At 41.3% G+C, this 14,433-nt stretch overlaps 1 protein-coding gene across 3 annotated transcripts; it reads left to right on the forward strand.

The window, feature by feature from the left end:
• Positions 1–12,578: 12,578 nt before the first annotated feature.
• Positions 12,579–14,078, forward strand: BEX4 (brain expressed X-linked 4). Of its 3 annotated transcripts, none has more exons than XM_015541869.1 (2): positions 12,579–12,712; positions 13,555–14,078. In XM_015541869.1, the coding sequence occupies exon 2, from the start codon at positions 13,560–13,562 to the stop codon at positions 13,914–13,916; it is 357 nt and encodes a 118-aa protein (XP_015397355.1). In that variant the 5' UTR covers positions 12,579–12,712; positions 13,555–13,559; the 3' UTR covers positions 13,917–14,078. The 3 variants fall into 3 exon arrangements, with proteins under 3 accessions (XP_015397355.1, XP_042830764.1, XP_015397356.1); XM_042974830.1 differs by having other exon boundaries at positions 12,612–12,637; XM_015541870.2 differs by lacking the exon at positions 12,579–12,712 and adding an exon at positions 12,781–12,871.
• Positions 14,079–14,433: the final 355 nt, after the last annotated feature.

A 14,433-nucleotide genomic window follows, 5' to 3' on the forward strand; every position in this document is an offset into this window, starting at 1 on the left:
AGCATATAAAAAGAATTATTCACCATGATCAAGTGGGATTCATTCCTGGGCTGCAGGGCTGGTTCAAAATTCACAAATCAATCAACGTGATACATAACATTGATAAAAGAAAAGAGAAGAACCATATGATCCTGTCAAACGATGCAGAAAAAGCATTTGACAAAATTCAGCACTCGTTCTTAATAAAAACTCTTCAGAAAGTTGGGATAGAAGGAACATACTTAAAGATCATAAAAGCCATTTATGAAAATCCCACAGCTAACATCATCCTCAATGGGGAAAAACTGAGAGCTTTTTCCCTGAGATCAGGAACACGACAGGGATGTCCACTCTCACCGCTGTTGTTTAACATAGTGTTGGAAATTCTAGCATCAGCAATCAGACAACAAAAGGAAATCAAAGGCATCAAAATTGGCAAAGATGAACTCAAGCTTTCACTTTTTGCAGATGACATGATACTATACATGGAAAATCCGATAGACTCCACCAAAAGTCTGCTAGAACTGATACATGAATTCAGCAAAGTTGCAGGATACAAAATCAATGTACAGAAATCAGTTGCATTCTTATACACTAACAATGAAGCAACAGAAAGACAAATAAAAAAACTGATCCCATTCACAATTGCACCAAGAAGCATAAAATACCTAGGAATAAATCTAACCAAAGATGTAAAAGATCTGTATGCTGAAAACTATAGAAAGCTTATGAAGGTAATTGAAGAAGATATAAAGAAATGGAAAGACATTCCATGCTCATGGATTGGAAGAATAAATATTGTCAAAATGTCAATACTACCCAAAGCTATCTACACATTCAATGCAATCCCAATCAAAATTGCACCAGCATTCTTCTCGAAACTAGAACAAGCAATCCTAAAATTCATATGGAACCACAAAAGGCCCCGAATAGCCAAAGTAATTTTGAAGGAGAAGACCAAAGCAGGAGGCATCACAATCCCAGACTTTAGCCTCTACTACAAAGCTGTATCCAAGACAGCATGGTATTGGCACAAAAACAGACACATAGACCAATGGAATAGAATAGAAACCCCAGAACTAGACCCACAAACGTATGGCCAACTAATCTTTGACAAAGCAGGAAAGAACATCCAATGGAAAAAAGACAGTCTCTTTCACAAATGGTGCTGGGAGAACTGGACAGCAACATGCAGAAGATTGAAACTAGACCACTTTCTCACACGATTCACAAAAATAAACTCGAAATGGATAAAGGACCTGAATGTGAGACAGGAAACCATCAAAACCTTAGAGGAGAAAGCAGAAAAAGACCTCTCTGACCTCAGCCGCAGCAATTTCTTACTTGACACATTCCCAAAGGCAAGGGAATTAAAAGCAAAAATGAACTATTGGGACCTCATGAAGATAACTTCTACACAGCAAAGGAAACAATCAACAAAAGTAAAAGGCAACCAACGGAATGGGAAAAGACATTTGCAAATGACATATCGGACAAAGGGCGAGTATCCAAAATCTATAAAGAGCTCACCAAACTCCACACCTGAAAAACAAATAATCCAGTGAAGAAACGGGCAGAAAACATGAATAGACACTTCTCTAAAGAAGACATCCGGATGGCCAACAGGTACATGAAAAGATGCTCAACGTCGCTCCTCATCAGTGAAATACAAATCAAAACCAAACTCAGATATCACCTCACGCATGTCAGAGTGGCCAAAATGAAAAAATCGGGAGGCTATAGATGCTGAATATGATGTGGAGAAACAGGAACCCTCTTGCACTGTTGGTGGGAATGCAAATTGGTGCAGCCATTCTGGAATACAGTGTGGAGGTTCCTAAAAAAATTAAAAATAGACCTACCCTATGAGCCAGCAATAGCACTGCTAGGAATTTATCCAAGGGATACAGGAGTACTGATGCATAGGGGCACTTGTACCCCAATGTTTATTGCAGCACTCTCAACAATAGCCAAATTATGGAAAGAGCCTAAATGTCCATCAACTGATAATGGATAAAGAAATTGTGGTTTAGATACACAATGGAGTACTACGTGGCAATGAGAAAGAATGAAATATGGCCTTTTGTAGCATAGGCCATAGGAGAGTAGCATAGGAACTGTAGCATAGGAACTGGAGAGTGTGATGCTAAGTGAAATAAGCCACACACAGAAAGACAGATACCATATGGTTTCACTCTTATGTGGATCCTGAGAAACTTAACAGAAACCCATGGGGAAGGGGAAGGAAAAAAAAAGAGGTTAGAGTGGGATAGAGCCAAAGCATAAGAGACTCTTAAAAACTGAGAACAAACTGAGGGTTGATGGGGGGTGGGAGGGAAGGGAGGGTGGGTGATGGGTATTGAGGAGGGCACCTTTTGGGATGAGCACTGGGTGTTGTATGGAAACCAATTTGACAATAAACTTCATATATTGAAGAAAAAAATAAAATAAAATATTCACGAAAAAAAAGAAATGATGGTGGTGATGATTATAACTCTAACAAAAGTAATATATTGTTTTAAGCTACTAATTTGGTGTCTTGTTTGATACATAGCAATAGATCATCAAAATGATATAGAACGTGAAACAAGTTAGTTTGTAGATTTAAAAGTTTTTTATATGCATATAGTGAAACACATGTATTTATGAATATGTTTAGTCGAAACACATGATGTGTATTGATCCAAAACTTATTTTTCGCCTAAAAGTAAGTCTTGGCTTTAATTTTTGTCTTTAAAAATATAGTTACTGGGGCGCCTGTGTGGATCAGTCAGTTAAAGGTCCAACTTCAGCTCAAGTCATGTTCTCACGGTTCGTGGGTTCGAGCCCCGCGTCGGGCTCTGTGCTGACAGCTTAGAGCCTGGAGCCTGCTTCTGATTCTGTGTCTCCCAATCTCTCTGCCCTTCCCCCACTCACCTTCTGTGTCTCTTTCAAAAATTAATAAATATTAAAAAATAATAAAAATACAGTTACCTCATGCTCTGAAATATATGAAGACTATTACATTGAATTTTTAAACAATCACATGATTTTAATATAGCTGAGTTAGCCTCCATCTCCATTTACCCCATTCTCTCCCCAGAGGTAACCACGCTCTTAAGTCGGTATATATCTTTACACATATGTTTCTACACTTTGCCTATATATGTATATACATAATTTAAGTATGTAAAATATTTTTGAAAATATAAATTAAAGTATATCATATAAAATATAAAAATATTAAAATGTATATAGAATTACTTTTAGACATGTAAACATTTTGACAGTTTTTACACTGTCAAACACATTGGCAAATAATTGTGTTTTCAACCTGTTTCTCTCAGGTTTATCATGTTTAAGACTTTCACTCATTGCTATATGGATATGTAGGTCATTCATTTTAACTGTGCATAGTGTTCTTATTATGGAAATGCACCATAATTCTTTATTTTCTTATTAATAATATTTATCTGTTAATAAATATTTCCATGCTTCTTAGTTCATGGATTACATTACTATTTTCCACCTTGTCATTTTTGCCCAAGTTGCCAAATCTTTTGGCTCCTGGCTAACAGACCCACCTCATTGTGTGTGCATGTGTGCGTGTTTCAGGAAGATGATAGTTATTAATAGTAACATATGTGAATATGCCTTATAGTTTACAAGCATATTTATGTACATTATCCCATGCAATCTATTCAAACTCTGTTAAATTTAGTCAATTTGGTTAAATCTGGTAAAGTAGACTTTGGAGAAGTTAAATGACTTGTTTAGATACACAGAAACAGTGGCAGAGTTGTGGACTCAAGTTTAGGTTGTTTGTCTTATAGCCCATGCCTTGTCTGTTAGGGGAGAGGGAAGAATGTTGAAAGATATATACCAACTTTTTCACTGATTTTTTTCCTGGTTATTTTTAAGAGACTTAAAGGAGGAAATGTTTCCTCTTGGCAGACATGGTAAAAGCATGAGGTAAAAGGGAAAAAAAAAGTTTACTAGTAACCTTTTAAACTTAAGAAAACTTATTTTAAACAAACATGATTTTTTCAATTGCATTATTTATTGTTTTAGAAGCACTCAAACAATACCCAAATAGTTACTACTCACAATGATAACAAAACTTATGTTTTGATGTTCACCTATCATTTTTAAACTTGTATATAACTTTTCAACATATTTAGAAATATGAAGTTTCCACAGCTACATGCCAGAGAACAACTAAACAAAAAAATGTTTTAAAATCATGTCAAACACATCAAATATTATCTGTGGCAAAGTACCAAACAGTATAATTAATCAAGTACTCTATTTTAAAATTTGTGAGAAGAAGCAAGCATAATATTGTACTGTTCTTTTAAAGAGGGTAGTTTTTAAAAACAATTGTATGCTGCCATTATGTTGTAGAGAACTGAAAAATATAAAGACATCACCAAAAATGGTAGAGTAGGGAACTCAAAGATTTCATGCCAAAAATGGTCAGTATCAACTTTTGCAGGAGTCTGGAATCTAATAAAAACTTAAAACAACCAGGGGAAAACTAGTTTAAGATAAAAGCTCCTGCATTGTAGTAAGAGAGTGCCATGACATTTTAAATTGCCAGACTATCATCCCCAATACTCCAGATCAGCTAGTGAAGTTTGCTAGTACCAGAAGGAACATTATGGACCTTATTCAATTGTGTCTGTGGGTCTTGACCATCTCACTGGTCCTCCTCACAGAAGACACCAAGGTTTCCCTTTATTTTGCCTCAGAGCCTTCCCAGGAGTAGAGTGGCTTTTGTCAAAAGCATTTAAAGGCTTGGGTATTAGACACAGCAGCCTGGGGTAAAGGACAGTACCAAGGTCAAAAAATAAATAGAATGAGAAAACTGGGAGGAAGAGGCTAGGAAAGGAAATACATGGGAAAATAAGGGCTTTTAAAAGTTCCCCAATATACAGGGAGACTGAGAAGACCACACATATGCCCAGGATGGGATGCAACTGTTTCAAAGACCTGAGGAGGCCTTTCACCTCCAGCTAGCCTTCATACTCTGTGCAAGAAGAAAGTGAAAATTAATACAGAGTTGAAAATGGTCTGGCTAGGCAGTGAACGAGTTCACCAGCACAGACCAATCTGCAAATACTGGGAGTGTTTCTTCTTTTTTTCTTTTACTGGCTCCAGGTATTTAAAGTAACTGTCAAAATACCAGCTGATCACTAAGTTAAGGCAACACAGGTTTCAGTGGCAGACATGATAAAGAATACAGACTTTACAAAATCAATTTAGAAAAGTCACTAAACAAACAAACAACAATCCACAACAGCCAACAACAACAAATCCTGAGGGAGAATATGATTTCCAGAGGTGCCATACTATACTATTCAAAATGTCGAGTTTCAGCAACAACAGAAAAATATGAAATGTGCAAAGAAAGTATGGCTTATTCACAACAAAAATGAAATTAGTAAAAACTGACTCTGAGGAAGCCGGACTTACTAGGGAAAGGCTTTAAGTCAACTGAATTTAATATGCTCAAAGAGCTAAAGGAAACCACAGAAAAAGAACTACAATAAACCAGGAAATTAATGTCTTGTCAAATGGGGAACATGAATAAACAGGAAGAAATTATTAAAAGGAACCAACAAAAATTCTGGAGCTGAAAATTACAGTAGCTGAAATTAAAAATTCAATTAAAGAGGAGGGTTCCGGAAGATGGCGGCGTAGGAGGACGCGGGGCTCACAGCGCGTCCTGCCGATCACTTAGATTCCACCTACACCTGCCTAAAGAACCCAGAAAACCACCAGAGGATTAGCAGAAGGGAGTCTCCGGAGTCAAGCGCAGACGAGAGGCCCACGGAAGAGGGTAGGAAGGGCGGCGAGGCGGTGCGCGCTCCACGGACTGGCGGGAGGGAGCCGGGGCGGAGGGGCGGCTCGCCGGCCAAGCAGAGCCCCCGAGTTGGGCTGGCAAAAGCGGAGGGGCCGGACAGACTGTGTTCCGACAGCAAGCGCGACTTAGCGTCTGGGAGGTCATAAGTTAACAGCTCTGCGTGGAAAGCGGGAAGGCTGGAGGACAAAGGGAGGGAGAGGTGCTGAGCCCCCGGACGGCAGAGCTCAGCTTGGCGGGGAACAAAGGCGCCAGCGCCATCTCCCCCGCCCATCCCCCAGCCAAAATCCCAAAGGGAACCAGTTCCTGCCAGGGAACTTGCTCGCGCAGCGCAAACACCCAACTCTGTGCTTCTGCGGAGCCAAACCTCCGGCAGCGGATCTGACTCCCTCCCGCTGCCACAGGGCTCCTCCTGAAGTCGATCACCTAAGGAGAAGCGAGCTAAGCCTGCCCCTCCACCCCCCGTGCACCTTGCCTACCCACCCCAGCTAATACGCCAGATCCCCAGCAACACAAGCCTGGCAGTGTGCAAGTAGCCCAGACGGGACACGCCACCCCACAGTGAATCCCACCCCTAGGAGAGGGGAAGAAAAGGCACACACCAGTCTGACTGTGGCCCCAGCAGTGGGCTGGGGGCAGACATCCGGTCGGACTGCGGCCCCGCCCACTAACTCCAGTTATACACCACAGCACAGGGGAAGTGCACTGCAGGTCCTCACCACGCAAGGGACTCTCCAAAATGACCAAACGGAAGAATTCCCCTCAGAAGAATCTCCAGGAAATAACAACAGCTAATGAACTGATCAAAAAGGATTTAAATAATATAACAGAAAGTGAATTTAGAATAATAGTCATAAAATTAATCGCTGGGCTTGAAAACAGTATACAGGACAGCAGAGAATCTCTTGCCACAAAGATCGAGGGACTAAGGAACAGTCACAAGGAGTTGAAAAACGCTTTAAACGAAATGCAAAACAAAATGGAAACCACGATGGCTCGGCTTGAAGAGGCAGAGGAGAGAATAGGTGAACTAGAAGATAAAGTTATGGAGAAAGAGGAAGCTGAAAGAAAGAGAGATAAAAAAATCCAGGAGTATGAGGGGAAAATTAGAGAACTAAGCGATACACTAAAAAAAAATAATATACGCATAATTGGTATCCCAGAGGAGGAAGAGAGAGGGAAAGGTGCTGAAGGGGTACTTGAACAAATTACAGCTGAGAACTTCCCTGAACTGGGGAAGGAAAAAGGCATTGAAATCCAAGAGGCACAGAGAACTCCCTTCAGACGTAACTTGAATCGATCTTCTGCACGACATATCATAGTGAAACTGGCAAAATACAAGGATAAAGAGAAAATTCTGAAAGCAGCAAGGGATAAACGTGCCCTCACATATAAAGGGAGACCTATAAGACTCGTGACTGATCTCTCCTTTGAAACTTGGCAGGCCAGAAAGGCTTGGCACGATATCTACAGTGTGCTAAACAGAAAAAATATGCAGCCGAGAATCCTTTATCCAGCAAGTCTGTCATTTAGAATAGAAGGAGAGATAAAGGTCTTCCCAAACAAACAAAAACTGAAGGAATTTGTCACCACGAAACCAGCCCTACAAGAGATCCTAAGGGGGATCCTGTGAGACAAAGTACCAGAGACATCACTACAAGCATAAAACATACAGACATCACAATGACTCTAAACCCATATCTTTCTATAATAACACTGAATGTAAATGGATTAAATGCGCCAACTAAAAGACATAGGGTATCAGAATGGATAAAAAAACAAGACCCATCTATTGGGTGTCTACAAGAGACTCATTTTAGATCTGAGGACACCTTTAGATTGAGAGTGAGGGGATGGAGAACTATTTATCATGCTCCTGGAAGCCAAAAGAAAGCTGGAGTAGCCATACTTATATCAGACAAACTAGACTTTAAATTAAAGGCTGTAACAAGAGATGAAGAAGGGCATTATATAATAATCACAGGGTCTATCCACCAGGAAGAGCTAACTATTATAAATGTCTATGCGCCAAATACCCGAGCCCCCAGATATATAAAACAATTACTCATAAACATAAGCAACCTTATTGATAAGAATGTGGTCATTGCAGGGGACTTTAACACCCCACTTACAGAAATGGATAGATCATCTAGACACACAGTCAATAAAGACACAAGGGCCCTGAATGATACATTGGATCAGATGGACTTGACAGATATATTTAGAACTCTGCACCCCAAAGCAACAGAATATACTTTCTTCTCGAGTGCACATGGAACATTCTCCAAGATAGATCATATACTGGGTCACAAAACAGCCCTTCATAAGTTTACAAGAATTGAAATTATACCATGCATACTTTCAGACCACAATGCTATGAAGCTTGAAATCAACCACAGGAAAAAGTCTGGAAAACCTCCAAAAGCATGGAGGTTAAAGAACACCCTACTAACGAATGAGTGGGTCAACCAGGCAATTAGAGAAGAAATTAACATATATATGGAAACAAACGAAAATGAAAATACAACAATCCAAATGCTTTGGGATGCAGCGAAGGCAGTCCTGAGAGGAAAATACATTGCAATCCAGGCCTATCTCAAGAAACAAGAAAAATCCCAAATACAAAATCTAACAGCACACCTAAAGGAAATAGAAGCAGAACAGCAAAGGCAGCCTAAACCCAGCAGAAGAAGAGAAATAATAAAGATCAGAGCAGAAATAAACAATATAGAATCTAAAAAAACTGTAGAGCAGATCAACGAAATCAAGAGTTGGTTTTTTGAAAAAATAAACAAAATTGACAAACCTCTAGCCAGGCTTCTCAAAAAGAAAAGGGAGATGACCCAAATAGATAAAATCATGAATGAAAATGGAATGATTACAACCAATCCCTCAGAGATACAAACAATTATCAGGGAATACTATGAAAAATTATATGCCAGCAAATTGGACAACCTGGAAGAAATGGACAAATTCCTAAACACCCACACTCTTCCAAAACTCAATCAGGAGGAAATAGAAAGCTTGAACAGACCCATAACCAGCGAAGAAATTGAATCGGTTATCAAAAATCTCCCAACAAATAAGAGTCCAGGACCAGATGGCTTCCCAGGGGAGTTCTACCAGACGTTTAAAGCAGAGATAATACCTATCCTTCTCAAGCTATTCCAAGAAATAGAAAGGGAAGGAAAACTTCCAGACTCATTCTAGGAAGCCAGTATTACTTTGATTCCTAAACCAGACAGAGACCCAGTAAAAAAAGAGAACTACAGGCCAATATCCCTGATGAATATGGATGCAAAAATTCTTAATAAGATACTAGCAAATCGAATTCAACAGCATATAAAAAGAATTATTCACCATGATCAAGTGGGATTCATTCCTGGGATGCAGGGCTGGTTCAACATTCGCAAATCGATCAACGTGATACATCACATTAACAAAAAAAAAGAGAAGAACCATATGATCCTGTCAATCGATGCAGAAAAGGCCTTTGACAAAATCCAGCACCCTTTCTTAATAAAAACCCTTGAGAAAGTCGGGATAGAAGGAACATACTTAAAGATCATAAAGGCCATTTATGAAAAGCCCACAGCTAACATCATCCTCAACGGGGAAAAACTGAGAGCTTTTTCCCTGAGATCAGGAACACGACAGGGATGCCCACTGTCACCGCTGTTGTTTAATATAGTGCTGGAAGTTCTAGCATCAGCAATCAGACAACAAAAGGAAATCAAAGGCATCCAAATTGGCAAAGATGAAGTCAAGCTTTCGCTTTTTGCAGATGACATGATATTATACATGGAAAATCCGATAGACTCCACCAAAAGTCTGCTAGAACTGATACATGAATTCAGCAAAGTTGCAGGATACAAAATCAATGTGCAGAAATCAGTTGCATTCTTATACACTAACAATGAAGCAACAGAAAGACAAATGAAGAAACTGATCCCATTCACAATTGCACCAAGAAGCATAAAATACCTAGGAATAAATCTAACCAAAGATGTAAAAGATCTGTATGCTGAAAACTATAGAAAGCTTATGAAGGTAATTGAAGAAGATATAAAGAAATGGAAAGACATTCCCTGCTCATGGATTGGAAGAATAAATATTGTCAAAATGTCAATACTACCCAAAGCTATCTACACATTCAATGCAATCCCAATCAAAATTGCACCAGCATTCTTCTCGAAACTAGAACAAGCAATCCTAAAATTCATATGGAACCACAAAAGGCCCCGAATAGCCAAAGTAAGTTTGAAGAAGAAGACCAAAGCAGGAGGCATCACAATCCCAGACTTTAGCCTCTACTACAAAGCTGTCATCATCAAGACAGCATGGTATTGGCATAAAAACAGACACATAGACCAATGGAATAGAATAGAAACCCCAGAACTAGACCCACAAACGTATGGCCAACTCATCTTTGACAAAGCAGGAAAGAACATCCAATGGAAAAAAGACAGTCTCTTTAACAAATGGTGCTGGGAGAACTGGACAGCAACATGCAGAAGGTTGAAACTAGACCACTTTCTCACACCATTCACAAAAAGAAACTCAAAATGGATAAAGGACCTGAATGTGAGACAGGAAACCATCAAAACCTTAGAGGAGAAAGCAGGAAAAGACCTCTCTGACCTCAGCCGTAGCAATCTCTTACTCGGCACATCCCCAAAGGCAAGGGAATTAAAAGCAAAAGTGAATTACTGGGACCTTATGAAGATAAAAAGCTTCTGCACAGCAAAGGAAACAACCAACAAAACTAAAAGGCAACCAACGGAATGGGAAAAGATATTTGCAAATGACACATCGGACAAAGGGCTAGTATCCAAAATCTATAAAGAGCTCATCAAACTCCACACCCGAAAAACAAATAACCCAGTGAAGAAATGGGCAGAAAACATGAATAGACACTTCTCTAAAGAAGACATCCGGATGGCCAACAGGCACATGAAAAGATGCTCAACGTCGCTCCTTATCAGGGAAATACAAATCAAAACCACACTCAGATACCACCTCACGCCAGTCAGAGTGGCCAAAATGAAGAAATCAGGAGACTATAGATGCTGGAGAGGATGTGGAGAAACAGGAACCCTCTTGCACTGTTGGTGGGAATGCAAATTGGTGCAGCCGCTCTGGAAAGCAGTGTGGAGGTTCCTCAGAAAATTAAAAATAGACCTACCCTATGACCCAGCAATAGCACTGCTAGGAATTTATCCAAGGGATACAGGAGTACTGATGCATAGTGGCACCTGTACCCCAATGTTTATAGCGGCACTCTCAACAATAGCCAAATTATGGAAAGAGCCTAAATGTCCATCAACTGATGAATGGATAAAGAAATTGTGGTTTAGATACACAATGGAATACTACGTGGCAATGAGAAAAAATGAAATATGGCCTTTTGTAGCAACATGGATGGAACTGGAGAGTGTGATGCTAAGTGAAATAAGCCATACAGAGAAAGACAGATACCATATGGTTTCACTCTTATGTGGATCCTGAGAAACATAACAGAAACCCATGGGGGAGGGAAAAAAAAAAAAGAGGTTAGAGTGGGAGAGAGCCAAAGCATAAGAGACTGTTAAAAACTGAGAACAAACTGAGGGTTGATGGGGGGTGGGAGGGAGGGCAGGGTGGGTGGTGGGTATTGAGGAGGGCACCTTTTGGGATGAGCACTGGGTGTTGTATGGAAACCAATTTGACAGTAAATTTCATATATTAAAAAAAAAAATTCAATTAAAAGGTTCAATATCAGAGATGCACTTACAGAATACACTTACCAAGACACAATATAGTCAAACTGTCAAAGCCAAAGACAAAAAGAGTATCTCGAAAGCAGCATTCAGTCTTATTTGGACCCTAGTCCAAACAAACTGTTAAAAAACTATAACAGAATTGAAAACTTGAACACGGATTGGACATAAAACAGTATTCAGGAATTATTCATTGTTAGGTGGGAAAATGGTATTGTGGTATAAATATACATATGATATGTTATACATAAATTATATAAATACGTAAATACATATGAGAGTCCTTATAGACATGTACTTTGAAATACTTATGCACAAAATGATATTATGACCGACATTTGCTTCAAAAATAATTTCTAAGAGTAGGAAGTGGGTAAGGATACACATGAAGTAACATTGGCAATGAGTTAACCGTTGGAGCTATGTGATGAGTACAGTGGCTTTCATTCTACTATTTTATTTTTGCATATGCTTTAAATTTTTTCATAACAAAAGTTAGAATAAAGTTAAGGTAAACTATAAAGAGAATGACATTCTAGTCGAAAAGGGAGCAAAAGAGTATTAAGAAGAATTAGAAAAAATAACATCTCCTTTCCTGACCCCCACCCCCAACATTTTGGTATAGAGAAAATGGTGGGCATTGGTAGCAAGGAGGACCACAGGCTGGGAGCAGGGTAGGTGCGACATCTTGCTCATAGATGTTCTTGGAGGGATGTATCCTGGGAGCAAAGGAGAGGAAGAAGCAAGTTCCCAGAGGAGGACAGGAAATGGCCAACAGGCCCCTAAGAAGATACTGCCCTTCCCCGGCAGGCAGAGAAAAGCCAAGGAATACACAAAGAGGGGAGAGTCACAGAGCCCAGCCTGGTGCTGCTCAGAAGGACGATGCAGCAGAGAGGAGGTGCGCAGGCCAACCAGTTCTGCACCACCTCGCGGGAAGCAGCGGGCACGGGATGGGGGCGGTGCCGCTCGCGGTGACGAAGGCCTCACATGACCCACCAATGGTGACTCGAGCGCCTAGCTCTAGCGTCAAACTGGGCCGGCGCTCTCTCCCTTCTCGGTACCTGCTCTTCGTGGCCCTGAGAGCGTGGGGGCCAGGGGAAGCCCCAAAGAGTAGGAGTTGGAGGGGGAGCAGGTAAGGGACCCGGAGGAGGGGGAGAGTCCCCTGGGCCGGTGTGCGAGAGCCCACGCGGCCCGCGGAGGCCTCCTCGGGTCCCAGCTGCCCGGGGGCGGAACTGGGAAGGAACCACAGCCCTCACGCCAAGCTGTGGCCCGCATTTGGCCGCAGAAAATGGTAGGGCGGAGGGTTGGACCGCCATGAGGCGATGACCCTTCTCAAACACCTGCCTCTCGCACTCAGGCCCCGCCCCCGTCCTTCTTGGTGTAGAAAATGGTAGTCAGCGCGGGGGATGGGGCGTCCGGGGGTGGGAGTGGGGGTAGGGGTGGGACGGCCGTGGGGTCTCGGGGAGCCCAGGAGAGGCTGGGTGGCGTCGGGTTGGCGCCGAGCACTGAGTTGCAGCAGTCCCCGCTCCCCCACCCCTGCCCTCTGCAGGTGTGCGGGTGTAGGTATCCTGGCGGCTCACTGGGGGCGAGAATCGGGAGGAGGAGACTGCAAGGATAGGCCCAGGTCGTTGCGGGGGACAGTGGGGAGGCGGGTGGGGGTAACGTGTGGAAAGCCCTGAGACTCCAAATTCCTCCCACCAATCAGCCCCTCTCCATCTTGGTGCCTGCAGAGGCGTGGAGACGGATCGGCTGGGAGAATGGTGGGCTTTGGGAGAGGAGCGACCGGGAGGGGGTAAGGCTCAGACTGGGGACCTGCCCCAAAGCCGTAGGGAGCCTCTATGGTGGGAAAGTAAAATTTTAAAAAGCCTTTGGTATCCAAGGCTCTGAATTTTGGAACAGGAATAGTAAGGGCCTCTGTCCTCGGTGCTGTTCATCCCAAGAAAATAGTCCTTTTTCTGGTCTCTTATCTCCTAGGAGCAATGGCGTCCAAAGAGAAACAAACGGTGAAAAATCTCAACATGGAAAATGCCCAGCAGGAAAATGGAGAACAAGGCCTTCTACAGAATGGTGAGGAAGCGCACAATTCGAGAGGAGGTGAAGGCCAGAAGCATGGACGAAATGTCAGGCTGGGGCGAATGAGACGACTTGTCCCTAATTTTCGATGGGCCATACCCAACAGGCATATTGATCATAATGAAGTGGGAGATGATGTGGAAAAGTTCATAGGGCAGATGATGGAAATCAGGAGAAAAACTAAGGACCAGCAAATGAGGCATCATAAGCACTTCCAAACTCCTGAACCTGAAAATCATTATGACTTTTGCCTTATACCTTGAATTCTAAGGTTTTCCCTGCGGCTAATAATGTGGCCTCTGCTCTACAAGCTTGTAGTTTTGTGATTTACTTTTTAGGTAAACCTGTTGGTTTCCACTTAGCAGTTTGTAATTAAATATTGTTTTGTCTCAGTGTAAAACTTTCTGTCCAGTAGGGCAGTTTCACCCAGGTTTAGGAAACACTATTCTTTTCATAATATGAATGAATAAATCAGTTTAAAAAGCAATCTTCCTTTTTCACCCTCGTCTTTATTTTTTGCTACTATCTGTCCTCACCTAGCTGCCTAGACTCAAAACCACAACTGTCTTTGACTTTTTGTTGTTGTTGTTACCATCCAATGAGTAAGGAAGGACCATATTCATAACATCTGATATTATTTTAAGAATGTATGCCCTACTGTTTTTCAGAGTGAGTCCACCACCTGCATAAAAACACCTGGGGAGGGGAGCACTTTTTTAATATTTTATTTATTTATTTATTTATTTATTTATTTATTTATTTATTTTTGAGAAGGAGAGA

Source organism: Panthera tigris, chromosome X (assembly GCF_018350195.1).
Source record: "Panthera tigris isolate Pti1 chromosome X, P.tigris_Pti1_mat1.1, whole genome shotgun sequence".
In the NCBI taxonomy this organism is placed as follows: domain Eukaryota; kingdom Metazoa; phylum Chordata; class Mammalia; order Carnivora; family Felidae; genus Panthera; species Panthera tigris.